The sequence below is a fragment of the Salvia splendens genome, chromosome 3 (genome assembly GCF_004379255.2).
Source record: "Salvia splendens isolate huo1 chromosome 3, SspV2, whole genome shotgun sequence".
Lineage (NCBI taxonomy): Eukaryota > Viridiplantae > Streptophyta > Magnoliopsida > Lamiales > Lamiaceae > Salvia > Salvia splendens.
In genome coordinates, this window is record NC_056034.1 from 16,053,690 (window position 1) to 16,074,192 (window position 20,503).

General features: G+C 37.3%; 1 protein-coding gene across 1 annotated transcript; it reads left to right on the forward strand.

Moving 5' to 3' along the window:
* Positions 1-18,462: 18,462 nt before the first annotated feature.
* Positions 18,463-20,125, forward strand: LOC121793463 (delta(8)-fatty-acid desaturase-like). The gene has a single exon (XM_042191474.1). The coding sequence runs from the start codon at positions 18,506-18,508 to the stop codon at positions 19,859-19,861; it is 1,356 nt and encodes a 451-aa protein (XP_042047408.1). The 5' UTR covers positions 18,463-18,505; the 3' UTR covers positions 19,862-20,125.
* The last annotated feature ends 378 nt before the right edge of the window (positions 20,126-20,503 follow it).

The following is a 20,503-nucleotide window of genomic DNA, read 5'->3' on the forward strand; positions in this document are numbered from 1 at the left end:
CGCTCTGACTTCAGGGACGACTTGGTCTTCCCGGCAGGGAGAGCGTCAATAGTCTGGATTACTCCATCATATTGCGGCTCGTCATCGTCTTCGGGATCCGGCTGCCTTTTCGGATCCTGAGGAGCGCAGTTCGCACCTCTCTGCTTCTTATTCTTCTTTGACTGCTTGCTTTGGTATTTTTTCAATGTCCCTGCCCTCACAAGAACATCGATACCTGCAGCCAAGTTTCTGCACTCCTCGGTATCGTGACCGTGGTCTTGATGGTAGGAGCAGTAGTTATCCTGGGGTCGGCGCGCGGCTGATTTCGTCATCCGCTTTGGCTTTTCGAACAGGTCAGAGTGCAGTTCGAAAATTTCCGCTCTCGGCTTGTTCAGCGGTACGAACTGAGCGGGCGGCTTCTCGGGATTGAGACGGGGTCCCAATCTGTCTTGCACCGGAGTCCTTTGAATCCTTTCAAAAGGAGTTCGGCGAGGATGTCCCTGATCGCCAAAAGGAGTTCGGCGAGGATGTCCCTGATCGCTATGATCGGGCTTCCTCCTGTCTCCTCGGGATGAGCTGTCTAAAGACCGTTTGCGACGGTCAGCCTCATCGGCACGGGAGAACTGGTCCGCAATGTCCCACATCTCTTGAGCTGTTTGCGGACTGCATTCCACGAGCTTTCTGTAGAGAGCTCCGGGCAGGATTCCATTTTGGAATGCCGAAATGACAAGTAGATCGTTGAGATCATCTACTTGTAGGCATTCCTTGTGGAATCTCGTCATGAAGTCGCTGATCCTTTCGTCGCGACCTTGACGTATAGAAAGCAGCTGAGCCGAAGTGATCCGGGCTTCCGCTTTCTGAAAGAACCTCCTGTGGAAAGCATCCATTAGATCTCGGTAAGATCTAATGCTGCCTTGGGGGAGGCTATCGAACCACCTTCTCGCGTTCCCGATAAGCAGCTCGGGGAACAGCTTGCACATATGGACCTCATTGAGACCCTGGTTCGCCATGTTATACTGATAGCATCCCAGGAAGTCATGAGGATCCACCAACCCGTCATAAGTCATCGACGGAGTTCGGTAGTTCTGTGGAAGGGGAGTTCGGGTGATATCGTCCGAGAACGGAGTCTTCAATGCTCCGTACATGGCGAACCCGACATCTCTTCGGTATGGAGGAGATGGAGATCTCCTGTGATTCCGGTACCGAGGAGGAACAGGAACATGTCGGGGTTGAGGATTCTTCTTCCTGGAAGACACGGCACTACTGCGGTAGTGACTTTCATGTCTGGATGAGGAAGGAGAATCCACCGTTTTCGTCTTCGGCTCTTGGCTCTTTTGCAGGAAGGCTAAGAACTCATCCTGCTTCTCAGCCAAGAACAGCTTGACAGCCTCATTCAAATCAGGCTGCTGGGAAGACTCGGTGTGTGGACCTTTTGAGCGGCTTGTTCCTTCATCGTGAAAACTGGAAGTAGCTGTCTCCCGAGGCTGTTTTCCGGACCTGCGGGCTGGACTAGCTTCCTCATGGTTTTCACGAACGGTATTGCGGGTAGTGTGTGATCTGGTATGCATTTTTTTTGGGGTGGAAAAAGGGTCAAAAATTCGCTTTATCACAAATTTGGTTCTCTGTTTCCCACAGACGGCGCCAGTGATGGGTCCGCGAATTTCTGATGTTAGTAAATGCTGGTAGAGAATAAAGACTACGACACAAAGAATTTACGTGGTTCGATTTACTGAAGTAAATCTACGTCCACGGGAAGAAGGGAGGGCAAGATTGTATTGCTTGATCTGGGATTACAGCTTACAACACAGACTTGCTATATGATATTTTATCTCTAGAGAGCTTAACCTTTTTCTATCTGATCTAAGTTCTATTTATACATTGAACTAAGATCGTGGCTTGCATCACCACCAATGATGGTTGTGGATGTCGTGGAGGTCATGGCCTAAGATCGTGGATGTAGCGTAGGTCATGGCCTACGATCGTGGCCTGAGTTGACACCACGTGGTAGTGGGTGTGTTGGAAGTTGTGGAAATCCGGTATGGGTCCACTAACTCCTTGTTCGGTCGAATACTGAGACCGAACTGCTTTGGTTGCCGATCTGAGAGTAGAGCTTGATGCCGACCTGAGAGCAGAGCTTGATTGGTTGGCTTTTACCGAGCTGTAGGCTGAGGCCGAACTCTTTGGTAATGCCGAACTCATACTCTTCCTTGGACTTTGGGCTGATGGGCCGTCATTGCTGTTGGGCTTGTTTAGTACGCACCCCATCAGTTCTGTTGTTTTCACCTTAAAATTGGATTCACAAATTTAACAAAAAAATATAAAAAAGTAGCAGACAAGGGTCCCAATCTGTGGGGGCGAAATGCAGAGGAAAGCAAGAAAAGGGATCAAGTAAAGAAGAGAGAGAATTAAAATTTGAACAAAGTTGAGGTCCCAAATTTTGATTTCAGCCAACATAAACTAAAGCTTGTCTGCTCATTTCCCTAATTATTTTCCAGACATTTGTGCCTTTTATAATGATGATAACTTTAAGAAATTCCATATTTTGATGTTTATAAATTTGCATTCGGAATTTGTAAGCAATGTTCGAGCAGAGATTCGATTTACCAAAAAAGAAGAAACTGTGGCACTTTTTTTGACCAATTTGTTAGTTTCTGCAACTTTGGAAGTAAATAAAAGCGGTAAAAATTTTCTGAACTTTCAATTAAATAAAAGTCTACTTGCACATATTTTGGAACAAGAAAATCGGGGCTCGATTAAGACATTCATCACAATATCGAAAGTTGACGAAATGGACATAGACGAATATCGTGTAATGAGAAATTAAGTATTGGAATAGTATTTTGATGAACTTCTATCATGATATCACACAACTAAAATCTCAGTACCATTTTTAGAATGACAAAATTGATGGGGTTTCTATCTTTATTTCATTTCTTTGTGTATATTATTTTTAGGTATCATCATATTCCAATTTACATGTGAATAGCCCTTCATTGCGTCTAAGATGGGAATGGTCATTCAAATTCATTCTTCTTCCTTCTAATTATAATTTTTAACAAAATTACATTATACTGTATATTATATTACTAGTATATTAGTAATGTTGTTTTATGAGTAATATAACAATGTCTTTTATGATAATTATTCCATACATACATACATACATACTATATTTTATTTATAATTATACATTTTAAACATTACAAAAATGTCTAAACATACAAAAAAGATTTTATAGGAATTGTGCTTATTGGGCCAAAAGAAATTCCGTATTTGTGTGTGAGCATTTGGACCTTGGTGAGAGTTCAAAGTGGCACAATCTCACATTGCATAATTGCTCATCCATATGTAATGAACATTAATGAATATGTATAATTATGAAAAACGACAAGCAATACGTGTGAAAGAAATGATAACTTTTATAATAAGAAAATAGATACCATGTCAAACAAAATGATGTAGGGTGATGTAAGATTAGTAATTAATTGATTCGATCTACACAAATACGAAGGTTCCATAATCGACCTAACCAACATAGATACTTTAAATTATTGACTCGACTCTAACCAAATTAGTAGACTTAGAGTTTAAGTTTCGTAGAAGAATTCAAACGTTATAAATATCTCCGCCATAATACGACCCCCTATTATTATTGTTTACCGTTTTAGCAATAAATGCTTTGAGACTATAATAAAGTAGCATGATAAACCAAAGTGCACGACATTATAATATGACCATTGTTTAAAAATAATTTAATTATTATGCTTTATGCATTAAAACAAATATGCACCGAGTGACGAGGAATTCGTGTTGTGTGAAAACAATGCGGCACATATCAATTTATGTACTATCACTAATAAGGAGTATTGCAACTTTTGATTCTATTTTTAGTGTATTTTAAAAGTTTTTGGAACTTTAAATCACAAAGGGCACGTTTGGGTAGATAGATATATATATATATATATATATATATATATATATATATATATATATATATATATATATATATATATATATATATATATAGGGTTGCGTTAAAGATAGAACCATTCTTAAGTGTAGAACCTAGAACTCTACATATTTTATTCATTGGATGAGGAAAAAATGACAGTAAAGATTAAAAATCATACATATTAGACTATGTTTTCACGACATTCCGGACTCAACATGTGAAAAAACTCACATGTTGATGGAAGAATGAATGAAACGAAGAAGAGTCCATGCATGCTTTATTTTTTCACTTCTCTGCATTCACCCATTAATAATAGTTTTGTTTGTAATGGGAAGTTGCTGTGCAAATCAACACCATTGGATTAAAAGATCTAACGACCTCCGTTTGGCATTTGTTCTACGTTTAAGAATGGTTCTATCTTGATCACAATCCTATATATATATATATATATATATATATATATATATATATATATATATATATAATATATATAGGGGACCTTATTCTCCTTTTCCCATCTTACATCCTTTTTCCTTCTTAATAATACCCGTTAGATCTAGGGAATCGACGGATCGGATTGTTTTAATAAATTTACCTCCGTGTTGCATTATAGACGTTGGCTTAATGCATTACAGGGGTAATTTGGCCATTTGACAGAAGCTGAACTGCCATATCTTGGAATATGCTAATTTCACGGGATTTCAAACGCTTCTATTCTCCTTTTTTCCTCATTCATTACGCCCACAACCCTTACAACTACTTCCACTCTCTCCACTATCCAAACCCTAGAAATCTACCTCCCCAGCGGCGCGTTTGGAGATTTTGGATTTTGTCGACCAAATTTTCGGAGGGAATTAGCTTTCAACGCTGAAATCGACTCGGAAACACCGACTACTTTCTAATAGGTATGTTTCAACAGTGATTTAGGCGTCCTTTTTTCGTGATTTTGCAGACCAAGGCGGCGGTTTCGTGATTTTGCAGACCCATTTTGGGTTCGGTTAAATAATGATGAATTCCAGTACCATGATATGTTTTTGTGGTTTTTGCCAGATCGAAAATGCCGAAGAGGGGTCGTCCGCTATCGCAAGTAACAGAGGCTGCAGGTAAAATTTACATCGTGTTGCTTCAAATCAATATTTGTTTTTTCAGATTGTGAGTGATGGTATTAGCAATTCTGTTAAATCCGCATTATACATGTTGTCTGGTGTGCTGACTAAAATCATGACACGGTTCATACTTTCAGATATATTCAATGAATTGTGGAACTATAAGCATGCATTTTTTGGTGTTACTGTGTGCATTATATGAGGTATATTAGTGCATTATCCGTAGTATATAATGCATTATCAGTAATATTTAGTGCATTATCAGTATTATCTAGTGCATTATCAGTAATATTTAGTGCATTATCAGTAGTATCTAATGCAGTATCATTAATATTTAGATTGTGAGTGATGGTATTAGCAATTCTGTTAAATCCGCATTATACATGTTGCGTGGTGTGCTAACTAAAAACATGACACGGTTCATAATTTCAGATATATTCAATGAATTGTGGAACTATAAGCATGTATTTTTTAGTGTTACTGTGTGCATTATATGAGGTATATTAGTGCATTAGCAGTAATATTTAGTGCATTATCAGTAATATCTAATGCATTATCAGTAATATTTAGTGCATTATAAGTAATATTTAGTGCATTATCAATATTATCTAATGCATTATCAGTAATATTTAGTGCATTATCAGTAGTATCTAATGCATTATCAGTAATATCTAGTGCATTAACAGTATTATCTAATGCAGTAGCAGTAATATTTAGTGCATTATCAGTAGTATCTAAAGCAGTAGCATTAATATTTAGTGCATTATCAGTGATGTTTAATGCATTATGCGAATGTTTTACTCAATCATTCATGTGATGTGATTGATTACGTTGTTTGCATTAATATGTAAACATTAACATGAACACATCATTACACAGAACGTAGTCCACTTTTTTGAAAATGTTGTGATTTGTTACTTTGTTTGTGCAATTTCAGATAAGCGAGTAAGATCTGAACTCGACGATGCAGTTGATGATTTAATTCCGGTAGCGTTGGCACAAAAGTTGAGGGATCGGTTGGCAGCTGCTGCCCCTAGTAGCTCAGCAGGTGATGTTCAACAGACACAAGTTAAGGGAAGAAAGACTGATCGTCTTTACTACAGGCGCACACCGTCGGAGTTTCTGAACTGCTTGAAGCAGTTAAATCCAAGACAGCTTGTAGTGCTTGATGGTTTCTGGTATTTGTTGGAAGACTTAGCACTTTAGATCTTTTTACAAACTTGAATACACTTAACAATGTTTTTGAGACTAGTCTTTCTGATTTTGATCTTGTGAACAATCAGCCTAACCGTATGTTCATCGTGATTATTCAGACGGCTAAGAATACTTAGTGTGTAATTGGTGTATTATGTTATTTGTCTTGTTTGTATTATGTTTTTTGTCTGTATAGTTGGCCGATTAACTCTCGTAATGCTTAACATATGCCAAATAATGCACTAAACCTTGTGCGCAATGCAATGGCAACACCAAATAATGCATTTGTATATTAAACACCTAATACATTAAGCCCTGTATGTAGTACGCCTCTATTTTATGTGCATCATATATGCATATAATGTAAGTAGTCGTATTAGATTATGCATTACAAAACGTTGTTTGTGTATTTAACCCAAATAATGCACCAATCGTTATGCGCAATACAATGGCAACACCAAATAATGCATTTGTATATTGCACACCTAATAATTTAAACCATATATATAGTAGGCCTCAATTTAATGTGCATCATATCTGCATATAATGTAAGTATTCGTATTAGATTATGCATTACTGAACGTTGTTTGTGTATTTTAACTAAATAATGCACCAATACTTGGGCGTAATGCAATGGCAAACCCAAATAATGCATATGTATATTGTACACCTAAAATATTAAGCCATACATATAGTACGCCTAAATTTTATGTACATTATATACGCATTAATATTAAGCCCAGGGGATAGGGTCTAGTATGTACACATTAATAACAACGTTAACAAAGACCATTAATGAATACGTACTATACCCTAGCCCCTATGCTTATTAAACCCTAAGGGGAAACAAGAAACGTGTGTCAAACATCGAAACACGACACATCTTATTCGTATACATTGCAGGTCACATATGGTGCATTATGTAGTCCACAATATCCATTATTCGTTACCATTCGGTGCATTATTCGTATTTGTTTAAACATTGTTATTAATGAGTACGTACTATACCCTAGCCCCTAGGCTTATTAAACCCTTAGGGGAAACAAGAAACGTGTGTCAATCATCGAAACACGACACATCTTAATCGTATACATTGCAGTTCACATATGGTGCATTATATAATCAATAATATCCATTATTAGTAACCATTCGATGCATTATTCGTATCAGTTTAAACGTTGTTATTTATGTGTACGTACTATACCCTAGCCCCTAGACTTATTAAACCCTTAGGGGAAACAAGAAACGTGTGCCAAACAACGAAACACGACACATCTTATTCGTATACATTGCAGTTCACACATGGTGCATTTTATAGCCAATAATATCCATTATTCGTTAACATTCAGAGCACTATTCGTATCGGTTTAAACATTGTTATTAATCACAAAACAATACATGTTAAGCTTAATATGCATTATATGACATACGGTGCACATTACCCTTCAGAAATAGTGCATTACATCTTCATATTTATACATTACATGTATTATCTCTTTCATATGTTGTACATTACCCTTCAGAAATAGTGCATATATATCTCTTTCATAACCAACATTCCATCAATGTATCCCAAATCGATATATATAATCTATACATTATTACTTCAGATCATGTTCATCAATATATGCAGTTTAAAATTTTAACATCTGTTGTTTACTACAACTCCACTATATTCAAATTGAGGAGGAGAAAATGAGTCTTCGGAAACGGAGAAGAATCACGTGTGTGGAAACAGTAATGGCTAAATGGGCATCTTATTTAATTATTTGGATTAGAATTGTGATTCGTGAGTTTTGTATGCAAATAAAAAATCAAATGGAAGGATTCCCCATAGTCCATACACTATTATCCATAATTCAATATTGTTATATTCTACCAATTGCAAAAATAACAATTGAATAATGAATTGAGAACCTTTTTAATAAAACCATAAGCGTGAATTGATATCCGAGAATTGCAAATCAGTGATGAGCGCACAAATTCAATTGCAACGAGGGATGTGTGGAGAACTTCGCGTCTGGGCGTATTGCAGGGAAGCATAACTGTGCAGATCTTATTAAGCCTAAATTAAGGACTTACCATAACCAACCAACATATTGAGTTCCAATTAAGCCCTTTTCACGGTTTTTAATCATTAAAAATATTGTTTATACAGCTAAATTTAGGCCATAAGATTTCGAAAATCAACGGTTAAGATTAAGAAGGAAAAAGGAGGAAATATAGGAAAAGGAAATGAATACATCCCTATATATATATATATATATATATATATATATATATATATATATATATATATAGGGTAGTGTTAATATCCTTTTCCTCCATTAGATTTAAGTTCCTTCTTAATATCAACCATTAGATTGATGGAATGGATGGACTAGATGAAGCATCACAAAATCATCCCGTGTTGCATTATTAGAGTCATTCTGTGCATTATATGGGTATAATTGTAAAACAACAATGAATTAAAACGTAAGGAGCGAGATTTCAGCGTGATTTTCATAAACCTTCCATCTACCCACTCTCTCTCTCTCACTCCCACCGCCGCACTCCTCAAACCCACGATTCAACATCGTCGCCCCGAATTCCCCCCCATTTCCAAACCCCAACAGCCACTCCAATCCACCGGAAACCAACCTTAGTGTCGATTTTCGCTGTTAATTCAACATTCCGCCGCCGTTTCACTGTCGAAAACTCACTCCCTTCGCGCGCGACTTCCAGTTCGAGTCGACAACAAGGTAGGGTTTTAACGCTTCAAATTTTCATAATACCCACTGTTTATCGCCGATTATCACCGCTGACACACCACCTAATCGTCGATTCAATGTTTTTCGCACTTGTTTTGGTCGAGATTTTAGTAAATCGTAAAATCGTGTTCATTTGTGTTAGGGTTCTGTCTATTATTGAAGTTTGTAGTTAATAACAGGTTGACAATTGTGTATTGAGCGATTTTGGAGAGAAGATTGTATCCGATTTGATTTTTGGTTTGTGTCACAGATCCAGGATGACGAAACGAGGCAGGCCTTTCAAAAGCCAACCAACCCAGGCTGCAGGTGAGCAATGTCGACAACTTAATATGTCTGTAATTGAGTGAATGTTGTATTTATTCGTGCATTGTTTGATGCAGTGTGTACATTATTGTAGGAATTGTTGTGCATTATATTTTTGTTTGAAGCTACATGAATCAGTTTAATAAGAAACCTGTAAATGAGTGAATGTTGTTATCATTTGTGCATTATTTGTTGCGATTTGTTCAGTATTGTACGGAGTTGTTTACCAAATTTGTTATTATTTTAATATTCGTTTGTGCATTATTTGTTCTGTACATTGTATGGATTGGTATACATTATGATTTTGGGTTGAGTGTATGTTATATTATGTCGTGCATTATTCGATGGAATGTATACATTATTGTAAGAAGTGTTGTGCATTATGTTTTAGGCATTATAGGTATGTTGTTGTACATGGGTAAATGAGTTAATGCGGTAGTTGTATGTTCATTAGTTGATTAATTTTTACATTATGTAGCTATTTCTATGCATTATTTATCATGGTTTAGCCATTATGTGACTTGTGTTGTACATGCGTCATAGAGTGAGTGCAATATTTGTATGTTCATTACTTGATCGAATCTGTACATTACGTAGCTATTTCTTTGCATTAGTTTTCCTGTTTTATGCATCATTTGGCCGCTGTTGTACATGAGTCTAAGAGTGAATGCAATATTTATATGTTCATTACTTGAGAGATTCTGTTCATTATTTGGTGATTTGAATGCATTTTTATTCTGTTTTATGCATCATGTGACTGCTGTTGTACATGGGTCAAAGAGTGAATGAAATATTTGTATGTTCATTACTTGACCGGATCTGTACATTATTTAGTTATTTTAGTGCATTATTTATCATGGTTTATGCTTTATGTGACTGTTGTTGGACATGGGACAATGGGTGATTGCAATATTCGTGGTGCATTTATTGATTGATTCTGAACATTTTTTTATTATTATAATGCATTATGTATCAGTTTTTAGGCATTATTTTGAGGCTTCTGTACAAGGGTGTATAAGTGAATGCAGTATAACTGTCCACATTATTTATTCAGTCTGTACATTATGTAACTAATTGTATGTTATTATTGTGTATGTTGTACACCATTAAAGCAGCTAAGATTGGACATCGACGAGGCAGTCGACGATATACTGCCAGTAGGAATTGCCCAGAAATTCCGGGAGCAATTATCAGAGGACGGGAATAGTACAACTCTGGAAGAGATGGAGGATTGGAAACCAAGGGGTAGGCACGTCGACCATCTGTATTGTCGACGAACCTCTACAGATTTTCTGAATTGTATAAAGAGTTTAACTCCACGGCATAAGGAAGCCGTCACGGAACTCGTACATGAGTCTAAGAGTTAATGCAATATTTGTACATTATTTAGCTATTTCTATGCATTATTTATCCTGTTTTATGCATCATTAGACTGATGTTGTACATGAGTTTAAGAATGAATGCAATATTTGTATGTTCATTACTTGAGTGATTCTGTACAGTATTTGGCTATTTGAATGCATTATTTATCCTATTTTATGCATCACGTGGTTGCTGTTGTGCATACTACACCCTAGCTCCTAGGCTTGTAAAACCCTTGGGGAAAACAAGAAACGTGCGCCAAACATTGAAACACGGTACAACTTAAATGAAACGGGGCAAGATAAATGTTCATTACATATCACAAATGATGCATTACAGAAGCTAAAACTACGCACTACACTACATAATATGTACATTATGAATATCTGTTTTAAAATATGCCTACGCGCTATGCAAGTGCAACCCCAGACGAATGACTATAGCTCGTGTATTTGGACAACGTTTTTTAGACTTAGAACATACTACACCCTAGCCCCTAGGCTTGTTAAACCCTTACGGAAAACAAGAAACGTGCGTAAAGCATCGAAACACGGCACAACCTAAACGGGTAAGGATAAATGTTCATTACATACCACAAATCATGCATTACAGAAGCTAAAACTACGCACTACACTACATAATATGTACATTATGAATATCTGTTTTAAAATATGCCTACGCGCTATGCAAGTGCAACCCCAGACGAATGACTATAGCTCGTGTATTTGGACAACATTTTTTAGACTTAGAACATACTACACCCTAGCCCCTAGGCTTGTTAAACCCTTACGGAAAACAAGAAACGTGCGTAAAGCATCGAAACACGGCACAACCTAAACGGGTAAGGATAAATGTTCATTACATACCACAAATCATGCATTACAGAAGCTAAAACTACACATTACACTACATAATATGTACATTATGTATATCTGTTTTAAAAAATGCCTACGCGCTATGCATGTGCAACCCCAGACGAATGACTATAGCTCGTGTATTTGGACAACGTTTTTTAGACTTAGAACATACTACACCCTAGCCCCTAGGCTTGTTAAACCCTTACGGAAAACAAGAAACGTGCATAAAGCATCGAAACACGGCACAACCTAAACGAGTAAGGATAAATGTTCATTACATACCGCAAATCATGCATTACAGAAACTAAATTACGCATTATACTACACAATATGTACATTATGTATATCTGTTTTGAAATATACATACGCGTTATGCATGTGCAACCCAGACGAATTACTCCAGCTCGTGTATTTGTACATTATTTATCATGTTTGTACATTATGTCGCTATTTCTATGCATTATTTATCATGTTTTATGCATCTTTAGATTGCTGTTGTACATGAGTCTAAGAATGAATGCAATATTTGTATGTTCATTACTTGAGTGATTATGTACATTATTTGGTTATTTGAATGCATTATTTATCTTGTTTTATGCATCACATGGTTGTTGTTGTAAATACTAGACCCTAGCCCATGAGCTTGTTAAACCCTTAGGGAAAACAAGAAACGTGCGCCAAACATCGAAACACGCCACAACTTAAATGAAACGAGGCAGGATAAATGTTCATTACATATCACAAATAATGCATTACAGACACTAAAACTACGCATTACACTGCATAATATGTACATTATGTATATTTGTTTTAAAAAAATGCCTACGCGCTATGCATGTGCAACCCCAGACGAATTACTGCAGCTCGTGTATTTGGATAACGTTTTTTAGACTTAGAACATACTACACCCTAGCCCCTAGGCTTGTTAAACCATTAGGGAAAACAAGAAACGTGCGTAAAGCATCGAAACACGACACAACCTAAATTAAACAGGTAAGGATAAATGTTCATTACATACCACAAATCATGCATTACAGAAACTAAACTACGCATTATACTACACAATATGTACATTATGTATATCTGTTTTGAAATATACATACGCGTTATGCACTTCAAAGTCCCCGAGTTGAACCATTCAACTCAATAATGCAACCTCTTCTACGGCCGCGAATTCAACTCATAGTATACAACACTCCTATGCCCTGAAATCGGCAACCCTGGGGGAATGATTGAACGCCCATGGCACATGAAATAAGAAACCTAGTAGTATGATAAAAATGTTTCGATAAAACATTACAGAGGCACACCTACATGAAACACGAATTTCCTGATCTAGACATTTTGGTTATGCGACTGAATTTTAAAAAAAAAATTGAAACCATCCAAATCAATAAACATGGGCATCAATTTGAATGAGGGAATCCAGACTGATAAACAGAATTTCTGTAAATACAAATCGAATGACCTTTATTGACTTGTATTGAGGGGCACGATGAATGACTTAGAACGGAGGGTTTCCTGCTGCTCTTTGTTGAGGGATTTACCGCGAGAGAGGGATTCCGCCATTTGCGATATGCGGTTGAGCTTTTTGCGCAGCGCACGAATGCGCTTGTTGAGCAGGCTGACGACGGGCCCGTCGGTAGCGGTTCCGGAGGAGTGAGATGATGGAATCGCGGCCATTAATAAGGTGGATTACCTTCTTCCATTGAAAACAACGAAATCAATAAACATGAGCGAAAATCAGGTGGATTACCTTCTTCGATTGATAATCGAACAATCGTGGAAAATCAAAATCTGTATGCGCTTGATACAGAAACGACGAATCTGTGAAATACAAATTTCTCGCAGTGTGATCGACGCAAATTAATCCCGGACTAATGGAGAAAGAATCCAGCGAAATCTGAAGAAAATAAGTTGAGAAAGTGCAGAAATCCTCAACGGAGGAAATCATGGACCATACCATAACTAACTCCAATTGTTATTCCCTATTCTGCCCTTTACACGTTAAAAACTAAGAAACTTTTATAATTTCAGATTAAGATTTAAACCATTAGATCACTGTAAATCGACGGATGAGATTAAGAAGGAGAAAGGATTTATAAGGGGAAAAGGATTTGAATACAATCCTATATATATATATATATATATATATATATATATATATATATATATAGGGATGTATTCATTTCCTTTTCCTATATTTCCTCATTTTTCCTTCTTAATATCAGCCATTAGATTAGAGAAATGGACGGTCAAGATCAACATTGGGTAATTAATCCCGTGTTGCATTATTTGTCCTATTTTGTGCATTATGAGGGTACAATAGTAATCTAATAATGGCTGGAAACCGCTACGAATAATGCACCACATGGTCACGAGTAATGCATATAATTGCCTATATAATGCACAATATGTGAACTGCAATGCATACGAACAAGATGTGCTGTGTTATGATGTTTGACACACGTTTCTTGTTTCCCCTAAGGGTTTAATAAGCTTAGGGGCTAGGGTATAGTACGTAGACATGTATGTAATCTTCACATGGTAACGAGTAATGGATATAATTGACTATATAATGCACAATTTGTGAACTGCAATGCATACGAACAAGATGTGCAGTGTTATGATGTTTGACACACGTTTCTTGTTTCCCCTAAGGCTTTAATAAGCTTAGGGGCTAGGGTATAGTACGTACGCATTAATAACAAATTATAAAACGATACGAATAATTCACCAAATTGTCACGAGTAATGGATGTTATTAACTATATAATGCACAATATGTGAACTGCAATGCATACGAATAAGATGTACCATGTTATGATGTTTGACACACGTTTCTTATTTCCCCTAAGGGTTTAATAAGCTTAGGGGCTAGGGTATAGTACGTAGACATTACTAAATGCACGTATGTAATCTTCAATCCGTTGATTAACCCATATACACAATACCTCTAATAATGCATAATATACTGAGATAATGACAATTAACAGCTACATAATGCACTACCTAAACCAAATAATGCACATACGTATATTCCAATAACAACAATTTGTTAGTAATGTCTACGTACTATACCCTAGCCCCTAAGCTTATTAAACCCTTAGGGGAAACAAGAAACGTGTGTCAAACATCACAACATGGTACATCTTATTCGTATGCATTGCAGTTCACATATTGTGCATTATATAGTTAATAACATCCATTACTCGTGACAATTTGGTGAATTATTCGTATCGTTTTATAATTTGTTATTAATGCGTACGTACTATACCCTAGCCCCTAAGCTTATTAAACCCTTAGGGGAAACAAGAAACGTGTGTCAAACATCATAACACAACACATCTTGTTCGTATGCATTGCAGTTCACAAATTGTGCATTATATAGTCAATTATATCCATTACTCGTTACCATGTGAAGATTACATACGTGTCTACGTACTATACCCTAGCCCCTAAGCTTATTAAACCCTTAGGGGAAACAAGAAACGTGTATCCAAACATCATAACATGGTACATCTTATTCGTATGCATTGCAGTTCACATATTGTGCATTATATAGTCAATTATATGCATTACTCGTGACCATGTGGTGCATTATTCGCAGATACCAAAATGTGGCAGTTACTTTTCCGTCAAATGTCAATAATAACCCTGTAATGCATACAACCACCTTCTATAATGCAACACGGAACCAGTTTTATAGAATCAATCTGATCCGTTGATGCCTTAGATCTAACGCGTAATATTAAGAAGGAAAAAGGATCTAAGATGTGAAAAGGAGAATAACGCTCCCATATATATATAATATATATATATATATATATATATATATAATTAAATACTTAAATCAAGTTTTTTATGTGGGTCCTAAAAATGACATGATATGTTACATTTCGCGTGTTCAATAACATACATTACATTGTAAAAGCATTAAAAAGTGAAGTGTGAGTTTATAGTGTATTCAAAATCGCGACTTTTGTAGTAGTATTTACTACTGAAAAAAATGCGAACAAACATATCTTACACGAATATAGCCGAATATGATCATTTATAAATGAGCAATTTTCACTCACAAATTAGTAATTCCACTTGGGTAGCAATAATTCACATTCACAACAACAAATCAAATATCGAGGTCTAATATAAATACATAATAACAGCTGCTGCCAACAAAATATTAAAGCATGTAATCCTTTTAATTCAAACGATGACGGTCAACATAATACACCTAGCTGAAACAATGACCAATTCTCAAACATTAATGGAGCACACCAAAATAATATTGGCAGTATATGATTTTTCGAGTGTTAAACGTTGCGAATGTAAATAATTACTTTCATTTATACTTTTTTATAATATACAGTTTTTAATGAATGTGACAGAAAGTTCCTTGTGTAGCATGAGATTAATCAGAGAAGGTGATTACTGGTACTTAGTAGTTAAGTTATTTAGGCCATCCACAACGCTGTTCCCCTACCGTTCCTAAACCGTTCCTTAAACTACTATTTGCGGGCCTCACTGTACTTTTTTACTCCATTCCTTAACTAAGGAACGAAACCTGCAACCCTCCGTTCCTTAACCGTTCTTTAAATTACTATTCATTCAATTTCATTTTTTATTTTTATTTCCAACCCAATTCAATTAAAACAAACACACTTCATTAAAATTAAAATAACATTACAACTTAAAATTCAAAAAAATAGAAAAAGACATAATTAAAATCCTAAAAAAATAAAAAATGACATAATTTAAAATACAATTTTATAGAGACAACCAAAAATGAGTTTGTCCCACATCGAAAGTGGAACATAAAACATTCAAGGATGTCTCTATAAAATAGAGACAACCAAGAATGAGTTTGTCCCACATCAAAAGTGAAACATAAAACATTCAAGGATGTCTCTATAAAATATAGATAACCAAGAATGAGTTTGTCCCACATCAAAAGTGGAACATAAAACATTCAAGGATGTCTCTATAAAATAGAGATAACCAAGAATGAGTTTGTCCCACATCGAAAGTGGAACATAAAATATTCAAGGATGTCTCTATAAAATATAGATAACCAAGAATGAGTTTGTCCCACATCGAAAGTGGAACATAAAACATTCAATGATGTCTTTATAAAATAGAGATAACCAAGAATGAGTTTGTCCCACATCGAAAGTGGAACATAAAACATTCAAGGATGTCTTTACAAAATAGAGATAACCAAAATCAGTTTGTCCCACATCGAAAGTGGAACATAAAACATTCAATGATGTCTCTATAAAATAGAGATAACCAAGAATGAGTTTGTCCCACATCGAAAGTGGAACATAAAACATTCAAGGATGTCTCTATAAAATAGAGACTACCAAGAATGAGTTTGTCCCACATCGAAAGTGGAACATGAAACATTCAAGGATGTCTCTATAAAAGAGAGACAACCAAGAATGAGTTTCATAAATTCGCAAGCCAATCAAATATATATGGGCTAATACGAATTTCTAGTATTCATTTATTTGTAAAAATTGTTTTTAAATATAAAAAACAATTTTTATAAATAAAAAATATTTTTTTAAAAATTTATTTTTTTAAAAAAAATGAATTTATTGCGTCAGCGTGACGACGCTCACTCGCGGGTCGGCGAGTGGGCGTCACGCACGACGAAGGCGAGCCACGTCGCCGAAGCGCGTGGCGGCACGGACCGTGCCGCGGGTCGTGCCGTCGGCACCTGGCACGGCTTGGGAACGACACGGAGACGGAAAGCACCTCCGCAACGCGTCGCGCGCCGGTTCTGTTCCGCCGGCACGAAACGCGGAACGCGGGCGGCCCGCGTTGCGGGTGCTCTTATACACATAATAATTGTATATATTAGTCTTGTCTTAACTACTAAGTTTAGTTTCAACTTTCAATGGACCGTAATATTGGGCTGATGTTAGGTTAAAGGTTTGATCTTATCATAAAATTTAGTGAAACACACCAAAATTAACACAAATTATTGAATTACAAGAAAATATGTAACCTAACTTGTCTTCAATGAGAATATTTCGAAGAAAGGATACTAAAAGGATCTTTACTCTAGAGGACGACATTCTGTTGAAAAATCACACGAAACAAAAATAAGGAAACTTCAAAAATACATTAATTTCTTCTCGATTTTAGACTAAGCTATTTGGAAACTGCCCACGTTACTTGGACTTGGCTCTTAAAATATCTTTTACTTGGTCAAATCACTTTCAATTGAGATTTCTTAAGTTTCTTAACTACATATATGATGGCTTCAAGTTACACAACAACTATCAATTGGTTGAATGGTATTCTAGAGAGAATCCCCCTATTCAGTTTTTTTTTCTTATTACATTGTTGCTATTTGACAAATTAACATGATTTCATCTTTTATCTTTATTCTTTCCCATTGGCGTTCTAATATAAATGTAGTAGGAGTATCTGATATTGGTACATGACCTAATAAATATTAGATTATTTTAAAAATTCTTGTAATCATAAAATATGACATTCCGTGATTTATAGGGCAACTGTCCTTTTTATAATGGAACATGAATATGGATTCTCAACCAGAAATCTATTTATCAACCAGAATTGATAATTTATAAGAAAACAAAAATGCAATATATTAAGATATATTGAAGAATAAAAAGTAGAAAACTTAAATAGAATAAATTAGTCTCATGACATATTATAAGAGCGGAAGTCGTCCATTTACATACGGAGTCCACCGCGTTAAACGGCGAGATACATTGATTGCTCTATTATATTACTCCTTATACAATCACAACATATCTAACTTCACACGTTTAAAGATTTCTATAATTCAAACTAGAAAGCGAGACACAGACAGACTGAGAGAGAGGGAAGAAGAGGGGCAGGAGAGAGAGCATATATATATATATATATATATATATATATATATATATATATATATATATATATATATATATAACCACCTCTCCAACCTCTCATAACAAAACGGTAGGATTTTCTCTTCTCAACAATGGCGGATGATGGCGGAAAGAATAACAAGTTCATCACCTCCGAGGAGCTGAAGAAGCACAACAAGCCTGACGATCTCTGGCTGTCGATCCAAGGCAAAGTCTACAACGTCACAGATTGGGCTAAAGACCACCCCGGCGGCCCCATCCCCCTCCTCAACCTCGCCGGCAACGACGTCACCGACGCCTTCATCGCCTTCCACCCTGCCTCCGCCTGGTCCCACCTCGACCGCTTCTTCACCGGCTACCACCTCCAAGACTTCCACGTCTCCGACGTCTCCAAGGACTACCGAAACCTCTCCGCTAAATTCACCCAATCCGGCCTCTTCGACAAAAAAGGCCACGGCGTCGTCATCTCTCTCCTCTTCATCGCCGCCCTCCTCTCCGCCTGCTTCTACGGAGTCCTCTGCACCCACTCCTTCTCCACCCACATGCTCTCCGGCGCCCTCCTCGGATTCACCTGGATGCAGATCACCTACCTCGGCCACGACTCCGGCCATTACAACATCATGTCCTCCCCTAAATTCAACAAGCTCGCGCAGATCATGACTGGAAACTGCCTGACCGGGATCAGCATTGCCTGGTGGAAGTGGACCCACAACGCCCACCACGTGGCCTGCAACAGCCTCGACTACGACCCCGACCTCCAGCACCTCCCCATGCTCGCCGTCTCCAACAAGCTCTTCCACTCCCTCACATCGCGCTTCTACAACAGGAAGCTCACCTTCGACCCCCTCTCCAAATTCTTCGTCAGCTACCAGCACTTCACCTTCTACCCCGTCATGTGCGTCGCCAGAGTCAATCTCTACCTCCAGACGTTCCTCCTCCTCTTCTCCGCCCGCAAACTCCCCGACAGAGCCTTGAACATCTTAGGAATTGCCGTCTTCTGGACGTGGTTTCCTCTGCTCGTATCCTGCCTGCCTAACTGGCCTGAACGAGTGCTCTTTGTTTTAGCGAGCTTCTGCGTTTGCGCGATCCAGCACGTGCAGTTCTGTCTCAACCATTTTGCTGCGAGTGTTTACGTTGGAGCGCCCAAGGGGAATGATTGGTTCGAGAAGCAGACGAGTGGGACAATTGATATCTCGTGCTCCCCGAACATGGACTGGTTTTTCGGGGGGCTGCAGTTTCAGCTGGAGCACCATCTCTTTCCGAGGCTGCCGAGGTGCCATTTGAGGAAGATATCGCCCTTGGTGCAGGAGCTTTGTAAGAAGCATAACCTGCCTTACATAAGCCTCTCGTTCGTCGAGGCGAACAAGTGGACTCTTAGGACTCTCCGGACTGCGGCCTTGGAGGCTAGGGAGATGGCGGACCCTGCATCCAAGAATTTGATATGGGAAGCTGTCAACACACACGGTTGATGCCCGCCCTTCTATTCGTTGCTTTAGAGTTGGTATTGTGGGAAGCCTGTTGCACTCTGAAACAGCTGCTTTCAGTTTGGGAGTTTCCGTTGATAGGCTCTGACTTGGTTGATGGATTCAGATTTTTTTTATATACATATGCGAGGATAACAAATGTACGTATCAGTTTTTTAGCTGATTTTAGAGATTCTTTCAGCAAGAAACGAGGCGTGGTGTAGCTTGGTTTTAGGCATATGATTTATGAAAGAAAGAGATATTCAGTCTCGACTCTGTTATGATGTTTTTCTTTTCTTAAACTCACATGATAAAAACAGAGATCCCAACCCCACTTTTATTACATAAAAACAGAGCTTTCTCATTTCTAGACATGGCTTTTAATGGCAAAGTTGTGCTAGTTTGAGCATCATAGTATTTCGATCACAGCATAACAGAGTACTGGCAGGAAACGGTCACGTAGTATTGTACTGTAATACTACGGCAACATAAACAAGATTAAGTGAAACTGTAGTTGCTGCATAAATTGTGACTATATTGTCTGTTTTTAGTTTGCACAATATACGTTTATTGTCAGTTCATGACTTAGAACTTTGCAAAACCGTGCCAATCTTCAAAATATGCATTAAAATGGGGTACATGAAACCT